General features: G+C 37.3%; 1 protein-coding gene across 1 annotated transcript in view; it reads left to right on the plus strand.

The window, feature by feature from the left end:
- Positions 1-18,693, plus strand: part of PROS1 (protein S) — a 66,425-nt gene that overhangs the window by 31,219 nt on the left and 16,513 nt on the right. Inside the window, exons 6-10 of the mRNA XM_045785403.2 lie at positions 39-170; positions 3,004-3,129; positions 5,750-5,871; positions 8,506-8,621; positions 17,667-17,856. Of these exons, the coding sequence (XP_045641359.1) occupies positions 39-170; positions 3,004-3,129; positions 5,750-5,871; positions 8,506-8,621; positions 17,667-17,856 (686 nt within the window). The remainder of the gene's footprint in view (positions 1-38; positions 171-3,003; positions 3,130-5,749; positions 5,872-8,505; positions 8,622-17,666; positions 17,857-18,693) is intronic.

Below are 18,693 nucleotides of genomic sequence, written 5' to 3' on the forward strand. Positions count from 1 at the left end.
CTTATTGCTTTAAAAATAATTTATATTTCCCTTCTTAGATATAAATGAATGCAAAGATCCAGCAAATGTAAATGGAGGTTGCAGCCAGATATGTGATAATACACCTGGAAGTTACCGCTGTTCCTGTAAAAGTGGTTTTTTAATGCTTTTAAATAAGAAGGACTGCAAAGGTAAGAGCAAGAAGGCTTTTTACTGTGTGAGAGCAAAGTTCAGTTAGAGGAATTTCCCCAGGAAATTCTTGGAACTCTGTGGTTATAAGTTCTTGTAATAAATATACGTTATTACCCACCTTGAAGCCTTGTAATACTAGGGGACTGCCTTTTAGTTTAATGTTTATGGATTATTTTGTTATTTATAGAACTTTTCATTGTTTTCTTATTGCATTTTATTATTTATTGAGTATTTTACTGTTTTCTTAGCGTCTGTGTGTGTGTGCATGTGCACATTTGAATAAAGAATTTCATTAAAAGCTGATAAAGTGAAGCTTCAGTGCAAGTCCGTGCTTACTAGAGTCTTTGCAAAATCATTGTTTTTATTTTTTTAGACACTCTAATATTTCCTTTATTCCAATAAGATAAACAGCTATACAAAGTAATCCATCATAATCCTTAATAACCTCTTCCACTGTATTTCATATTTCCTTGTTAGGTATACCTGTCAGATATCCAATATAAACCTTTCTTCTTGCACCTTATCTCCTTTGTGGTTTTGGGAAAGATGAAGGAATAGTTTTCTTTCTCTTTATACATTTAACATCTCCTCATTGGTCATAACTATTTTTTTCTTTCTTCAGACTTAAATAATCCCTTTCAGTTTAGCTTCTATTCAATAAGTCATTTTACTAGTGTATTTCCTTTGTTTTCCTTTGTCCTTATGTTTCCCTTCAATTTTGACTCTTTTTCCCTCTGCCTATTGTCCTTTCTATTTGACTATTTGAACTGCTATAATTAAATCTTCAAATATTTGTGCTACATGTAGATGACTAAAGATGAAATTTTCCAGCCCGGAGTTAAGTTTTACCTTTAGAAATTGGAAATAATTTCTCCCTCCCTTCCTCCCTCCCTCCCTCCCTCCCTTCTTGTCCCTCTCCTTTTTGCTATGAGGTGGAAAAATACAGTAAGTTAAAACATAAAGTGTCCTTGTTCAATTCTATTCATATGTGCTTTGGGAAATCCCCAAATTGAATTCATATTCAAGGGATGTTCTGTCCCTAACTGTGCTATAGTGTTTAGTATAGTATAATTTACCGTAATTATTTAAAGTGCCGTTAAATGACTCTGCAGTGAACTGCATTAACTAACAATTTCTCCTAAACCATTATCCAATTTCTGACCATACATCTTTCTTGTCTACCTATTTGAAGGTCTGTTTGAGGTTAGAAATTGAGAGTACCAATACTGTTAGAACACATTATAGAAAACCATCATAATGCAGGATACCATATGCATTCTATAAGCAAATACCCATTCATACTTCTGCATTTAAATACTTGAGTGGTCTGTTCTTCTAAAGAAGTTGTGACTTATATTTTTAGTTTAAAGGCATTTAATTCTTATCCATTGAGTTAATACACATGTACATAAATTATGTATTATGTGTAATCCTCTTACACACAAGAATGTCCCTGATGACTACAGCATATGTTCTTGTATACTTCATTTACACAGACTTTATTCATGAACTAGGTGATAGAAGAATACGTATACAACTATTACAGTAGGGCCTTTGCCAAGATGTGGATATGCTTGAGATCAAGTTGCCAGTAATTGTCTACAAATGCAAGAATACAACTTTTCATCAGACTTTAGATGTCAGTGTAGAGTAATAAAATCAATGTGCTATAACCTGAGCTCATATGATTTAAATAATGCTCTGCAGAATGCCTCAAACCAAATAATTTTAAGTCATATGTTTTCACTTTCTTTTAAAATACGGCTTTTTTAGCTCTTTTTAAAAAAATGAATATTTTATTTGATGTCATTGGAGATTCACATGCCATTGTAAGAAATTATAGAAAGAGATCCCATGTACTCTTTGTAGAGTTCCCCCAATAGTAACATTTTATAAAACTGTAGTACAATATCACACGCAGGATATTGACATTGATACAGTCATGATATAGGAGGATTCCCTTATACAGGAATTGATTCAGTTATTTCTGTTCATGCTTTTTAAAATAGAGTAATGTCTGAAATTTTGGTCATTAGTCTGTGGAAAAATTAAACTCTCAGTTTTATAGAGTAGAAAATATATTTTCCATTCTGAACTTTGCTGTCTCCAGAGAGCACAGATGAGAAAAATTCACTAATAATTACATCTCCATTGAACTATTTCAGTCACTTGTTTTGTTTTTCTCTCGGATGCTTTTATCTAGTGACTAGTTGCAATCAATATTTTGTTTCCTACTGCACCATGTAATGTAATAAATGCATCTGAAATTTCTGGATATTAATTTAGCACTAAAATTTGTATTGGAATTTTATAAATACGTAGAGACCTTACTTAATTCCTTTTTAAATCTGAGTCACTCTTGAATACTTTAGCCAGCAATAATTGTATGCAGATTTAGCTACTGTCCATTTCCAAAGGACAACATGATTGATGAGCCACTTTGCATTTGCGATGATACAGAGTGAATCTACTTTTAAGAACATACTTCAAAAACACGAATTTAGAGATATATGTTAAGAATATGGTGAATCTTTTCTCCCATTTATTCATGTAATGTAACTTGGTAGATAAGAAAATAGCTAAAGCCCTCTCCTTCTTTTACATAACTATAAAGAACATAGCAAACATCAAATTCCCTATATGTTTGTATGAAGAAATCATGTTTAGTAAACTAAAACGTGATGATAGATTTAAAATTTTGTTATTCCCAGGCCACACTGTTGTCTCATTATGTATATTAAACTAGATCCAGGAAACACAAACCAAGCATTCTTTGCTAGTATCCTCTGGTATGGGAAAAATGTTTTTTTAATTTATTGGTTTCATTTATAGATGTGGATGAATGCTCCGTAATGCCAGACATTTGTGGCACAGCTGTGTGTAAGAACATCCCAGGAGACTTTGAGTGTGAATGTGCTGAAGGCTACAAATACAATCCCGTATTAAAGTCTTGTGAAGGTAGAGTTGTGACGGTATCATTATTGATGGTGGAGAGGGTAGGTGTGAGCCTTGATTTGAGATTAGAAGCATTGGTTCTGTTTGACATCCAGTCAGATTTCCTAGGATGGCAAGCTCCATGACAAAGCTTGGCTGATTGGGTAGTTGTTGGCTTCCTTCCAGAGCAAAAGTGTGTAAGACACATGGTCTTTAAGTTTAGTGTTATGCACTGTGTTTGTCCTCTAAGCTACTTACGAACCAGACACCTCCCATATATGATAAAAGCAAAATAAACACACATTTGCATCATTTAAATAACATTCAAAGATAAAAAGAATTTCAACCTGAAAGGAAAAACATACACATATGAAAGAAAGACGAGTTTAAAAATCACATGGATGTTACATGGATGGTTAGAAACCTTCAGTTTTATACCAACTTTTGAATAATTTTCTGTGCATGTATCAGTATATCATTTTTTTTTAAAGATTTTATTTATTTATTTGACAGAGATAGAGACAGCCAGCGAGAGAGGGAACACAAGCAGAGGGAGTGGGAGAGGAAGAAGCAGGCTCATAGCAGAGGAGCCTGATGTGGGGCTCGATCCCATAACGCCGGGACCACACCGTGAGCCGAAGGCAGACGCTTAACCGCTGTGCCACCCAGGCACCCCTGTATCAGTATATCATTTATTCTTAAATAGGAAATGACATAGTTTTATTATAATTAAATACATACAAAAGAAAAATCTTGTCATAATTAAATGATAACTGAGCTCTAGAAATTTGAGAAGTATTGATGAGTACTGTCAGTGCCTGTGGATTTGGGAGGGCCCTTTGGACTCACTTGGCCCAGAGAGTGCTGCCAAGTGTGTATGTAGCATGGAGGTATTAGGGGGATTTTTTTTTTATCATAGATAAATATGCAAATCAGCTCATATCCTCCTCTAAATTTTTAAACATTTCAAGACAAATTTAATATCATGACTTAAACTAATCAATAGTGATTTTTTAGTATGACTATATATATACATATGTGTATATATATATATGTGTGTGTATATATATATATATATATAATGTACCCTTTTAACAATTTTTAAGGGTACAGTTCAGTGACATTAATTACTTTCACATGGTTATGGAGCCATTACGGTTCTCTGTTTCCAAAAGTTTTTCATCATTCCAAACAGAACTCTGTAACCATTAAGCAATAAATTTCCCCTCCTCCATCTCCCAAACTCTAATCTACTTTCTGTCTCTATCTACTTTTTGGGAGATAACCTTTAATCTAATTTCTGTCTCTAGGAATTTGCCTAAATCAACAGTAATTTTAGAGTAGGTTTTTTTCAAATAAATCTGCTCCTCTTGATATTTTGATGTTTTACCCCCTATACACTCACCAAAAAATATCCCCTCCACACACCATTTCTGTTCGCCCACAATTCCAGATAGAAATTACTGTGATAATACTCAGATTTATTATTAGCCAACTTCAGCATGTATATTGTAGTTTTATTCAATGAATGACAGATTTTTAAAAAAAGAGGTATCTATGACACATAGGTACAGTATTCATATTACTTTAATTATCTGCAATTTAATTTTAATGCTAAGGGATCACTAATTTTGCAGTTGTATTTTGAGGCATTTTATGGGGGAATTTATATGCTACGAATGCATGCATTTCTGTACTTGGGAATTCTCAAAGATTGCAGGGTGCGTGCATTGAAAATATCAAGGATCTCATGTAGCTCTGAAGTAGACTTTAGCTGAAGCATGTTATTACAACTTTTCAAGGATGATTTTCTTGAATACGGGGCAAGGACAGGACTAAATATATTTCACAATATGGGAGGTAATAGCAAATTTTTCTTTTTTAAATGATAAGAAATAAAGAGACATCCTTAAATTTATTGTTACTGTCAATCACTGCATTATAGAATGTCAAATGTTCTTGATATTATGTAATACCTGATTATATTAACCTTCAGTTAAAAGGGATTTTTTCCCCTTCCCCTCTCTTCCCTCCTCTCCTCTCCCTTCCTTACTCTTCCCTTTCTTTTCTTCAGAGCAAATAATTGGTAGGCAGTCTCAATGGAATTCAGTTAGTTAGAAAAGACAGTTACCTTGAGACTCTCAGTCTTTTTTCCTTCAAATTCAAAAATTGGAAAATTAGTATATTTGTTACATTTTTATTAATTATTTATTACTGAAAGTTATATATTAAATTTGTTGTTTCACTTGTGTACATATATGGAAATTACACTTGTAATTCATTTAAATTTCCATGCCAAGTGTTGAAATGGGATTTCATGTCACAGAGATTTCTTTTACTAAGAATCTAGTATCACTGATTATCTTTTATTTATTTTATTTGAGAGAGTGAGCAAGCACAAGGGGGAGGGGCAGAGGGAGAAAATCTCAGCAAACTCGCCTCTGAGCGTGGTTTCTGATGCAGGCGGGGCTCGATCTCAAGACCCTGAGATCATGATCTGAGCTGAAATAAAGAGTCAAATGCTCAGCCAACTAAGCTACCCAGGCACTCCTATTATCATTGATTATCTTACACTAAAATCAGAATACTCCTATTGGATTGAACATTTTGAAGATATTAAGATCTGTGTTCTCTTTTACCCCAGATGTGGACGAATGCTCTGAGAACATGTGTGCTCAACTTTGTGTCAATTACCCTGGAGGTTACTCTTGTTATTGTGATGGAAAAAAAGGATTCAAACTTGCCCAAGATCACAAGAGCTGTGAGGTAACATTTTGCGATGCTAAACTTACCATCTCTTTTCTAAAATGAGAAACTGAGGTACGTACTTCCACATAGCTGAGGTAAGTCAGGAAAATGCAGATGTTCTAAGAAAAGGTGCATTTAAAAAAAAAAGATTTATTCATTTATTTTGAGAGAGAGCTCGAGCACAGGAGGGACAGAGAGAGAGGGAAAGAAAGAATTTCAAGCAGACTCCCACGAGGGGTTCCATCTCATGACCCTGAGATCATGACCTGAGCCAAAATCAAGAGTCGGACGCTTAATTAACTGAGCCACCCAGGCACCCCAGGAAAATACAGATGTTCTCTAATAATTGCTATAGGTCTAGCAGGCTATGAGTCACAATCTAATTACTAATTTTGGTCATGTAAGCTATAAATATTGGGGATAATTAGTGACTAGGTTTAAAAAAATGACTGCAGTGTCATAGTTTAGAAAGTGCTCATCTGTAAGGCTGTGCATTTACAGAATACAATGTGTATGCATATTTAAAAAATTAAGAAAAGCTGAGGTTTATACTTCCCTTTGGGAGAAAAAATCTTACATAGAAACCCTAGCAGAAACATCTTCTTCTGTGTACTTTCCCTTATCCCTCTCTGACAAGTTTAATCGCACTTTGGCATGTCAGTTCTTGCAAGAGTGCTCATAAAATCTCAGATGGAAATAACTGTCAGATTAGAATTTAGTGGGGTTTAAGTATGTCAAAATTCAGAGAGGTCAATTTTGTTAATCTGTATCTCTCAAACTTGCTTTTAATTACTTGGATTTAATTCAGAATTGATCCAAGAATTGAATGTTGGGGGTATTTTTTCCTTCATTGAAATAAATAGGTCAACATGTACAGCTTTTTTTCCTGTATGTAAGGATCATGTGTTAGTGATTATTAGTCCAACTCTTGCATCCCTTTTCACAAGGGAAGGTAAAATGTTACAGGATTATGAGGCAGACAGTAAAAAACAAAACAAAGCAAAAACCACCTAAATGCTGATTTAATCATGTGTGTTCACATACCTCTGTATCTGTTACTAGGACAAAACTGTGTATGTCCAAAAATGTCACATTCAATAAATGCCACCTACTTGGTAGAGGAAGGTAAGGTGAGATATTTGGCATACGCAATAACTTCGACTGTACTTAATTGAATGCCATGTGTGTGAATGTCTATTTTGTAATTTAGTCTTTTACTATTTTAGTATTTGTAGTAGTTACACATCACCATCTACCTTGGAATAGATGTATTGAAATTCTAAGAGGAAATGAGATGTTGTTTCTGGACCTTGATTTAATACAGTGCCATGTACACAGATCCCCCCTGAATATCCCTATATGTATGCCCAAGAACGTATCCCTAAAAAGCTTTCTGTTTTAATGTTTGCTTTTACTCTTAGAAAAAAATACTTGGTATTAACTTTAATGACTCCGAATCACTTTTTTCTAAATTCTTTGGAGACTAACATGGTATCTTAATTTATATTTATCCCATCTAGGATTTCTAGCATTTCCTTTGATGCAGGCAGTCTGCGTCTGAGAACCTGGGGAGGTGGGGTGGGGGAGTTCCCACAGGACCAGCCAAGAGGTTCCTTGGCTTCCTACAGGATAGAAATCAAATGCAAGCCAAGGAAAGTGAAAGTGGAGTTTATTGAATAGTGTGAATGACAGAGTATAGCAGACAGAGTGTCTGGGGGACTCAGAAAGGAAAAGATAATGAGTCTCTTCATTATTTAGGGCTAGGAGTTTATACTGGAAAGGGGTCCAAGGTAATATATTCCTTCAGGAATCCAGGGTAGGGTCCCATCAAAGGCAAGTGATAGGTGAGTAATAGGTATTATTTTGTAAATCATCAAAGGTAGGGGGTGTGATGCCAGTGTCAGCTGAGGTTTGTTCGGAGCTAATGTCCTAGAGCATGTTTGGGGTCCAGCTCTTCTTAGATGTTATCGGGTGTTTGGGGCCTAGGACAAAACTCAGAGAATGATTAACTTTCTTGTTTCCCCCCCTAGAGTGGGAATATAGCTGCTTTGGTTTTTACGCAGACACGAGCTGAAATACAGAACATGAGTAAATAGGGCTGAGTGTTTCTAAAATAGTAAACAGGAGTGTTTCTAAAATAGAGTGCCTTCAGCCTCCCTACCTCACCTTTATTATCTAGATGATACATTTTTGTTCAGAACTTCTTTAATAAGTGAATGAGTGAATGTATGAGCTGCTACTTACTGGTATACTAATTCTTCCATGATTTCTGACTCCAAAATTTTTTTCCAATGTAATTCTTAGAAGGCATCAGAACTGCAGTTAATTAAAGAGATATATGTTGTTACTGCAAGAAGAAGGTTGTGTTTTGGGCTGAGATTTGCAAAGGAAATAGTAAGGACAAAAATATAAGCCACATAGATTGAGCAAGACTTTTTCAAACACGTGTTGTGGGAATTTATACTAATGGACTATATAAGGAAGTAAAGGATGTTGCTTTATTACCAAGGGTGTTCTTAATTTAATTAACGTATCACAGAGGACACATTTGACAAGACCATTAGGAATCAGAGAAAGGGATGTCTAACCTGACACAAATAGCAAGCAATAACCTATGCATTTTGTTTCTTTGTTTTGTTTCCTTTTCTCCAGGCTGTTCCAGTATGCCTTCCCTTGAACCTTGACAAAAATTATGAATTACTTCACTTGGCAGAGCAATTTGTAGGCGTGGTTTTATATTTAAAGTTTCGTTTGCCAGAAATCACCAGGTGAGGTACCAATGTCAGTGATAATCTCTAGAGGTAAAGAGGTAACGACAGAAGAGAAATAACTGAAAAGGTTTGAAATGTATGAGATTGCATTTCCAATTAGATAATTGAGGGATATTATCAATCAGATGATTTGGGGAACCCTAAAGGTGATTTACCCCTTCACACATGTAATTGTCATGCTAGAATCATTTGGGGCATGCTAGGCTAACCTTCCCCAATGATCATTTTACCTTCATACATCCTCCTCTCTTTTCTAGTGAATACATTTTTACTAACAAGTTGGGAAAGTAGATTTAATATATTTGTGAAATTTCTATTCTTCTTCTTTTGTGATATAAAAACTAATGAGAAAATGCTCAGTATTGCCTTTAGAATATAGTTCTATTCATAATCACTAAGGAAAATTCATAAGATTGCTTAGGTGGTATTTTAAAGGAACACATCACATGATTTTAATTGACCGAGTACCGTTTCTGTTATTCCTACAGTTAGGTTGCCTCTAGGGAAAGAATAGTTGTTTGTATTTTAGAGTTACGATTTAATTACCAGATATTCTCAGAGTCATACGTGGTTGGAACTAGAAAAAAGAAATTGGAGTTTTGTTGAAGTAATGGAAAGGAAACTTATTTGTGACTGATTATAGAGTCCATATTTTAGAACATTTTAATCAGATAAGCGTGCATACATGCAATTTAATTCATTAGATATATGAATGACTATTCATTGAATAATTCAACTAAATTCATAGACATTGCATCATTAAGGAACATTGAACTGTATTCTTTTTATTTTTTATTTTTTTTATTATATTATGTTAATCACCATACAGTACATCCCCGGTTTCCGATGTAAAGTTCGATGATTCATTAGTTGCGTATAACACCCAGTGCACCATGCAATACGTGCCCTCCTTACTACCCATCACCAGTCTATCCCATTCCCCCACCCCCCTCCCCTCTGAGGCCCTCAGTTTGTTTCTCAGAGTCCATAGTCTCTCATGCTTCATTCCCTCTTCTGATTACCCCCCTTTCTGTATCCCTTTCTTCCCCTACTGATCTTCCTAGTTCTTATGTTCCATAGATGAGAGAAATCATATGATAATTGTCTTTCTCTGCTTGACTTATTTCACTCAGCATTATCTCCTCCGGTGCCGTCCATGTTGCAGCAAATGTTGAGAAATCGTTCTTTCTGATAGCTGAGTAATATTCCATTGTATATATGGACCACAACTTTTTAATCCAGTCATCTGTTGAAAGGCATCTCGGTTCCTTCCACACTTTGGCTATTGTGGACAATGCTGCTATGAACATTGGGGTGCATATGGCCCTTCTCTTCATACGTCTGTATCTTTGGGGTAAATACCCAGTAGTGCAATGGCTGGATCATAGGGTAGCTCAATTTTTAACTTTTTAAGGGACCTGCACATTGTTTTCCAGAGTGGCTGTACCAACTTGCATTCCCACCAACAATGTAGGAGGGATCCCCTTTCTCCACATCTTCTCCAACAACTGTTGTTTCTTGCCTTGTCTATTTTTGCCATTCTCACTGGCATAAGGTGGTATCTTAGTGTGGTTTTTTATTTGAATTTCCCTGATGGCTAATGATTTTGAACATTTTTTCATGTGTCTGTTAGCCATTTGTATGTCTTCATTGGAAAAGTATCTGTTCATATCTTCTGCCCATTTTTTGATTTGTTTATTTGTTTCTCGTATATTGAGTTTGAGAAGTTCTTTGTGGATCTTGGATACCAGTCTTTTATCTGTAGTGTCATTTGCAAATATATTCTCCCATTCCGTGGGCTGCCTCTTAGTTTTTTTGACTGTTTCCTTGGCTGTGCAGAAGCTTTTTATCTTGATGAAGTCCCAGAAGTTCATTTTATCTTTTGTTCCTCTTGCCTTTGGAGATGTGTCATGAAAAAGGTCCTAGAGGTTGCTGCCTATGTTCTCCTCTAGGATTTTGATGGATTCCTGTCTCACATCGAGGTCTTTCATCCATTTGGAGTTTATTTTTGTGTATGGTGTGAGAGAGTGGTCAAGTTTCATTCTTTTGCATGTAGCTGTCCAATTTTCCCAGCACCATTTATTGAAGAGACTGTCTTTTTTCCACTGGATGTTTTTTCCTGCTTTATCAAAGATTAGTTGCCCAAAGAGCCGAGGGTCCATTTCTGGGTTCTCTATTCTGTTCCATTGGTCTATGTGTCTGTTTTTGTGCCAGTACCATGCTGTCTTTGTGATCACAGCTTTGTAGTACAGCTCAAAATCCGGCAACAAGATGCCCCCAGCTTTGTTTTTCCTTTTCAACAGTTCCTTGGAGATTCGGGGCCTTTTCTGGTTCCATACAAATTTAAGGACTGTTTGTTCCAGTTCTTTGAAAAATGTCATTGGTATTTTGATCGGGATAGCATTGAAAGTGTAGATTGCTCTGGGTAGCATGAACATTTTAACTATGTTAATTCTTCCGATCCATGAGCATGGAATATTTTTCCATCTTTTTGTGTCTTCCTCAATGTCTTTCAAGAGTGATTTATAGTTTCTAGAATATATATCCTTTACGTCTCTGCTTAAGTTAATTCCAAGGTATCGTATGGTTTTTGGTGCTATTGTAAATGGGATGGATTCCCTAATTTCTCTTTCTTTAGTCTCATTATTCGTGTATAGAAATGCAACTGATTTCTGAGCATTGATTTTGTATCCCGCCACATTACTGAATTGCTCTATAACTTTTAATAGTTTGGGAGTGGATTCTTTTGGGTTTTCCATATAGGGTATCATGTCATCTGCGAAGAGAGACAGCTTGACTTCTTCTTTGCCGATTTGGATACCTTTGATCCCTTTTTGTTGTCTGATTGCTGTTGCAAGGACTTCTAGTACTATGTTGAATAATAGTGGCGAGAGTGGGCATCCTTGTCGTGTTCCTGATCTTAAGGGAAAGGCTTCCAGCTTTTCCCCATTGAGAATAATATTTGCTGTAGGCTTTTCATAGATGGCTTTTATGAGATTGAGAAATGTACCCTCTATTCCTACACTCTGAAGGGTTTTAATCAGGAAAGGATGCTGTATTTTGTCAAATGCTTTTTCTGCATCAATTGAGAGGATCATATGGTTCCTGAGTCTTTTCTTGTTGATATGATGTATCACGCTCATCGATTGGTGAATGTTGAACCACGCTTGCATCCCAGGTATGAATCCCACTTGGTCATGATGGATAATCCTTTTAATGTACTGTTGGATTCTATTAGCCAGGATCTTGTTGAGGATTTTGGCATCCATATTCACTAGGGAAATCGGTCTGTAATTCTCTTTTTTGATGGAGTCTTTGCCTGGTTTGGGGATCAAGGTAATATTGGCCTCATAGAATGAGTTTGGTAGCTTTCCTTCTGTTTCTATTTTTTGAAATAGCTTTGGGAGAAAAGGTATTATTTCTTCTTAGAATGTTTGGTAGAATTCCCCAGGAAAACCATCTGGGCCTGGAGTTTTGTTATTTGGAAGGTTGTTTATCACTGATTCAATCTCTTCATAATTAATTGGCCTGTTTAAAAAATCAATTTCTTCCTGTTTCAGTCTTGGTAGTTTATAGGTTTCCAGGAAGGCCTCCATCTCTTCCAGATTGCTTAATTTATTGGCATATAGCTGTTGATAAAAGCTTCTAATAATCCTTCCAATTTCATTGGTGTTGGTCGTGACCTCTCCTTTTTCATTCATAATTTTATTAATTTGGGTCCTCTCTCTATTCTTTTGGATAAGTCTTACCAGCGGTTTGTCAATTTTATTGATTCTCTCAAAGAACCAGCTTCTAGTCCTGTTGATCTGCTCTACTGTACTTCTGGTTTCTAATTCATTGATTTCTGCTCTAATCTTGGTGAACTGCTTCCTTGTGAGTGGATTAGGCCTGTCCCTCTATTGCTGTTCCAGCTTCTTGAGGTGAGAATATAAAAACTGCATTTTAGATTTTTCTATTCTTTTGAGTGAGGCTTGGATGGCTATGTATTTCCCCCTTAGGACTGCCTTTGCAGTATCCCATAGGTTTTGGACCGTTGTGTTTTCATTCTCGTTGGTCTCCATAAATTGTTTACATTGATTTTTGATTTCCTTGTTTATCGAGTCATTCCTGAGCAGGATGGTTCTTAGTCTCCAAGTGTTTGAGTTTCTTCCAATTTTTTCCTTGTGGTTGAGTTCCAATTTCAGAGCATTGTGGTCTGAGAATATGCAGGGGATAATTTCAGTCTTTTGTTATCGGTTGAGACCTGTTTTGTGTCCCAGAACATGGTCTATTCTTGAGAATGTTCCATGGGCATTAGAATAGAATGAATATTCTTTGGTTCTGGGGTGTAGTGTTCTATATATATCTATGAGGTCCAACTCGTCGAGTATGCATTCAAAGCTCTTGTTTCTATGTTGGTTTTCTTCTCCGGTGCTCTGTCTGTTGCTGATAGTGGAGTGTTGAGGTCCCCTACTATTAACGTATTTTTAATCTATATGTCTCTTTATTCTGGTTAAGAGTTGGCTTGTGTATCTTGCTGCTCCCCTGGTGGGGGCATATATATTTATAATTGTCATATCCACTTGTTGGATACATCCTTTAAGAATAATATAGTGCCCTTCTGTGTCTCTAACTGTAGTCTTTAGTTTAAAATCCAATCTGTCTGATATGAGAATTGCTACCCCAGCTTTCTTTTGAGGTCCATTGGCGTGAGAGATGGTATTCCATCCCTTTACTTTCAGTCTGGATGTATCTTTAGGTTCAAAATGAGTCTCTTGTAGACAGCAAATGGATGGGTCATGTCTTTTTATCCAATGTGCAACCCTGTGGCACTTTATGGGAGCATTTAGGCCATTTACATTGAGACTGATTATTGAGAGAGATGGTTTTAATGATGCCATGTTGCCAGTAAAGTCTTTGTTTCTATAGATTGTGACTTTCTGTTCTGTATCACTCTTGGGGCCTTTTTACTTTTATAGAACCCCCCTTAATATCTCCTGTAGGGCTGGTTTCGTGGTTACGAAATTGGTTAATGACTGGCGATTCTGGAAGGTCTTTATTTCCCCATCCATTCTGAATGACAGCCTTGCTGGATAGAGGGTTTTTGGCTGAATGTTTTTCTCTGAAAGAGCTTTATAAATGCCCCCCAACCCTTTCTCTCATTCCAGGTCTGTGTAGACAGGTCTGACGTAATTCTGATACCTTTGCCTTGGTACGTGAGAAATTTCGTTGCCCTGGCCGCTTTCAATACTGTATCCTTGGATCTAATATTTGCGAAATGCACTATGACGTGACGTGGCGTGGGTTTGTCGTGGTTGAGCTTGGGAGGGGTCCTCTCTGCCTCTTGGACACGAATGCTTGTTTCCCTTGCTAGATTAGGGAAGTTTTCAGCTACAATTTGTTCAAATATCTCTTCTAGACCTCTGTTTTTCTCCACCCCCCTCAGGGATGCCGATGATTCTGATATTGGAACGTTTCATTGAGTCAGTAATCTCCCGTAACCTACATTCCTGTGTGTGGATTTTTTTTGAGTCCAGATTTTATTTTAGTTTTTTCTTCTACTAACCCATCCTCCAATTCGCCAATTTGTCGTTCTGCCTCATTCACCCTGGCCATCAGAGCCTCTCGTTTGACTGCATTTGGCTCATAGAATTTTTAATTTCTGCCAAATTCGCTCTCATTTCCGCCCTTAGAGATTCTATATTCTCTTTAACATTTTCGTTAATACTTTTTTCAAGTCTACACATCATCTTGACCATTGTTACTCTGAATTCCATTTCTGATAATTTGGTTATATCCATATCCATTAGTTCTGTGGCAGAGGCCACAGACTCATTGTCTTTTCTTTGCTTGGGGGGGATTTGTCTTTCTCGTCATTCTGATGAGGAGAGGTTGCGGGATTGCCCAGAGCCCAAATTATTGACCGGGACCCAGGCAGTGCACATTTGTTTTATAGGGATCTTAGGGATGTGGGCTTCTTGACTTTTCAGCCTGCCTTCTGGGGGAGGGGCCTGCCGCGCCGATACTCAGGCAGCCCTGTTTGGGTAGAGTCTCCGTGTCCCCTGCGAGGGGGGATGGGGATGGGCACGCTGTGAGCTGGTATTTCCAGGCTTTTGTTCTCTGGCGGCTTTCCCTGGCGGTTTGCTGTGCCTCTTCTGAGAGTCAGAGCAGCAGTGGCTGAATCTCAGCCTCTGTCTCAGAACAGAGGGATCGCGGACCGTTCTCCACTGATGTTCTGGCCACTTTAACTCTGTTACTGTTGGTGCCGCTCAACCCTGCAGCGTCCCGGGATGTGCACCCCATACCCGGCGTCCCTGCCCTCACTTCCAGGGCCAGCATGTCTCTGTCCTTTGTGTTTCTAACGCCGCCAGCCGCCAGCCACCCCCGCGTGCTCCGAGCCAGCCACCCCCGAGCGCTCCGGAGCTCCGGCCCTCAGACTGGTCGCCTGCGTTCCCCGGCTCATGGTCTCAGTCTGCTCTCTCGCAGGTGCAGGTCTCCGAGTCCGCCCGCTCCCCTGTGCAAGTGGCTACCGCTTCCCAGCACCCAAACGCAGTGGCTCCCTCCCCCTTCCGTTTATCTTCCGATATCTGTGTGTGGTTTCCCGGCTGCCCGCTTCGTACCTCAATACTGGAGATTTGTAGAGATCCAGATGTATCTTCCTGCGTCTCAGGCTGATTCTGTGGATGTTCAGGCTGGCCTGGTACCTATCCAGCTCGACTTAGGGGACCGGCTGAAAAAGGGGTCTCCTACTCCTCCGCCATCTTAACTCCATCCGCATGCTATGACATTTCTTGTTCCAAGCCAAATAGTTGATAGCAGAGACCAGAGATCAAAACTCAGAATCCAGTAGTCTGACTAAAGAAGGAACAGAAGCTGAACTGTATTCTAAAATTCACTGATATAATTGTGCTCCTTCAATACTCTTTTTTTTTTAAGCTTTTATTTATTTATTTGACAGAGAGACAGCCAGTGAGAAAGGGAACACAAGCAGGGGAGTGGGAGAGGAAGAGGCAGGCTCCCAGTGGAGGAGCCTGATGCGGGGCTCAATCCCAGAACACTGGGATCACGCCCTGAGCTGAAGGCAGATGCTTAACGACTGAGCCACCCAGGCGCCCCTCGTTCAATACTGTTACTCACCAAGACCTGGTTTTCCTTTTAACATCTCAGAACAAATAATATTGTCTGGTGACATGGACTGGGGACAACATTTCCTTTGCAAAGAGAATAATGAGAATGAGAGAGAAAAAATTATTGCAGACTTAGGTATGCTCAGGTGATTCAGTTGGGGCTCTAACATTGGATCAAATAGGCCAAATAATAATTTTTTCAGTATTTATTGCCTATTTATTTAAACTTTTTATTGAAGTATAATATATATACATATATGGAAATATACACATACCTTAAATGTACAGCTTGATGAATTTTTTATAAACTGCCACCTGGTGAGTCAGCAACACAGAATAGCCAGTGCTTTGTTGCTCCCCCCACCCCTTTTTGCAAATTCCTTCAGCTGTTTCCAATGATCAAATATTTATCCTATCCTAAAGTTAACAAATTCACTCTTCTTCAGAAAAAGAATTAATTGTTCCCCAACGTATGCTGATATATTCCAGACAGAAAGATGCAGAACACAACTTTGTATTACTGGGTTAGCATGATTTTGCAAAGAGAAGGAAATTACCTCCAGAATAGGATCAACTTCTGGGAGATCCTGAGCATACACAGATTTGCGTTTTGACAAGATAATACATGTTTGACATCAGCAAAATGTGGTGGTTATGAAAGAGAATAAAGGTCCTTATCCTAAGTGAAAAATATAAATAGTAATAATAATAATCTTAGTTCAGTCAATTACTACTATATCGTTATCTATCCAACATACTTTACTGCACATGACCTCTTTTAAATATTTCTTTGGAATTCTAAAGATTAAAAAATTTATTTTTTATGAGCCTTTCTTTGTTCCATTTGAAGTTAGAAGTTGTGTATGGTGCCCCTATTACTATTACTAGTAGGTAAGGGCGTGGGATTCTTTCTTGCCTTACTTGGCAATTATCTGAAGTCCTGACTTTTAAATTAACTTTATTTTAGCTTAACTCAAGGGATGAGAGTTACACAACTATTTTTTCTATTCCCTGTTTGTCTTTTTTCAGTTATTTTGATTTGCTGGTTTCTGGGAAATGTTAATGCTGATTCTCATTACAGTGTCATTAGGGCACTAATCAATACATGTTATTTTTTAATGCAGCATTTCTAAGATATTTCTTCCCCTGTAATAGCTACCTATATACGTGGGGTCTTAATAGCAACAGTCATTGCCCTAGAGCTCAGATACCCCCAAGCACATGGCCAGACTACATCTTTTAAGCTGTCCTTTCATGTGCTCTAGTATAGTGATTTATACAGTTAGAGCTCTGGAGAGCTTTTGAAATCAAACTAACAGATATATTTTAAAGTTTTTTACTTTACGTTTCTTACCACACAGGAAGGCTTAATTATGTTTGCAGTCAGACAGATGCGGTCTTATATATCTCCGTGATTGATTCCTTCCTGACATATATGAAATCACAGGGAAAATGGGCCTTTTGATGTATAAACCAATCATGAAATTGTACCATCCTTTACTAATCACTTAACGGACACAGCAAAAAAAAAAAAAAAGGAATCTTAATGTCAGAATGTCAGATTATATAGTGTATTAAAAAGCTCCAGGAGAGATAGAATATATGTAATATTGGTACATGTGTATGAATTCCAGCATTTAAAAGAGTGCCTTCAAAACAAATGCCAAAACAGATGAAAAATTACCACAGCATCTGTTCACGGGGGAAAAAGACTCCAAGAATAAGCAAGAAAATTAAATAACCTGATTTTAAACACATGGAACCAGAAATAACACATGAACAGTTTAATTCTGCCCTACTCTTTCTTTAATTCCAGGAAAGAAAGAAACAGTTGGCTCTTTCAACATACTGCTGTTTGCTAGTATAAGAGAAAAAGCATAATATATTGAGCTTTCCGAATTTCTCTCTTAAGGCTCTCTGTTTGTCCATTATTTAGATTTTCAGCCGAATTTGATTTCCGGACATATGATTCAGCAGGTGTGATCCTGTACGCAGAATCTCTTGACCGCTCGGCTTGGTTCCTGATTGCCCTGCGTGACGGAAAGATTGAAATCCAGTTTAAAAATGAATTTACAACAAAAATCACAACTGGAGGCAAAGTTATTAATGATGGTCAATGGAATATGGTAGGTTTTTGCAGATTTCACCAAGAAGATCCCTACTTTGACACAGTTTGTTTAACATCATTAATAATTTATTTTTATACTGATAACAAATCTAAATGGAGCTGGATTTATTTGATGTTGTATGAAGCATATTCCATACACTGTAAATCCTTGAAACAGCCTCTGAGAAATGATAACCTCACATAATATATTTAGGATTTTCTGGAACTGAAATTGTTTTCAGCTATTTGCTGGGACTACTCTATCTTTGACTTTTTACCTTTTTTAGTGGCTGTTATTGGTGTCTTTCCTATAGGTTAGGGATTATTAGCAGGCTTAACAGCTTATGCAAAGATAATCACTGACCAAGGACAGTTATACTGAGTAGCCATTCATATTTTTTAAATGAAAGAGAAATACACATAGTAACATAGAAATACACATAGAAAGAGTAATGCGTATAGTAATTAGCTCAATTTTAAATATTAGCATATAGATAAATAATTTGTACAAAACAGTATATGCTAGCTAGTACCAATTAGAGTGCTTAGAAATAAGCATTTTTACATAATCCCTAACAGTGAGCCTAAAATGGAATTTTTCATGAAGGTATTACTGCGTCTATAATGGGGAGAATTCTTTTCTGCATAAGAGTCATCGCTACTTTCTGCAGCTGATAATTGAGAGATCAGCTTCCCCGTAGAATGTGGTACCCAAAAGAGACACTTCCTATACCTATGGTATCTGCCAGGAGGTCCATGTTGAGAAGACATGTGAAGTCATCACTAAATTATTTCATTTCTTTATTTACTCACTCATGCACTCATATATTCCATGAGCTTTTAGTGAGCACTTTTA

Source organism: Ursus americanus, chromosome 4 (genome assembly GCF_024610735.1).
Source record: "Ursus americanus isolate L20-20 chromosome 4, mUrsAme1.1.p, whole genome shotgun sequence".
NCBI classification, from domain to species: domain Eukaryota; kingdom Metazoa; phylum Chordata; class Mammalia; order Carnivora; family Ursidae; genus Ursus; species Ursus americanus.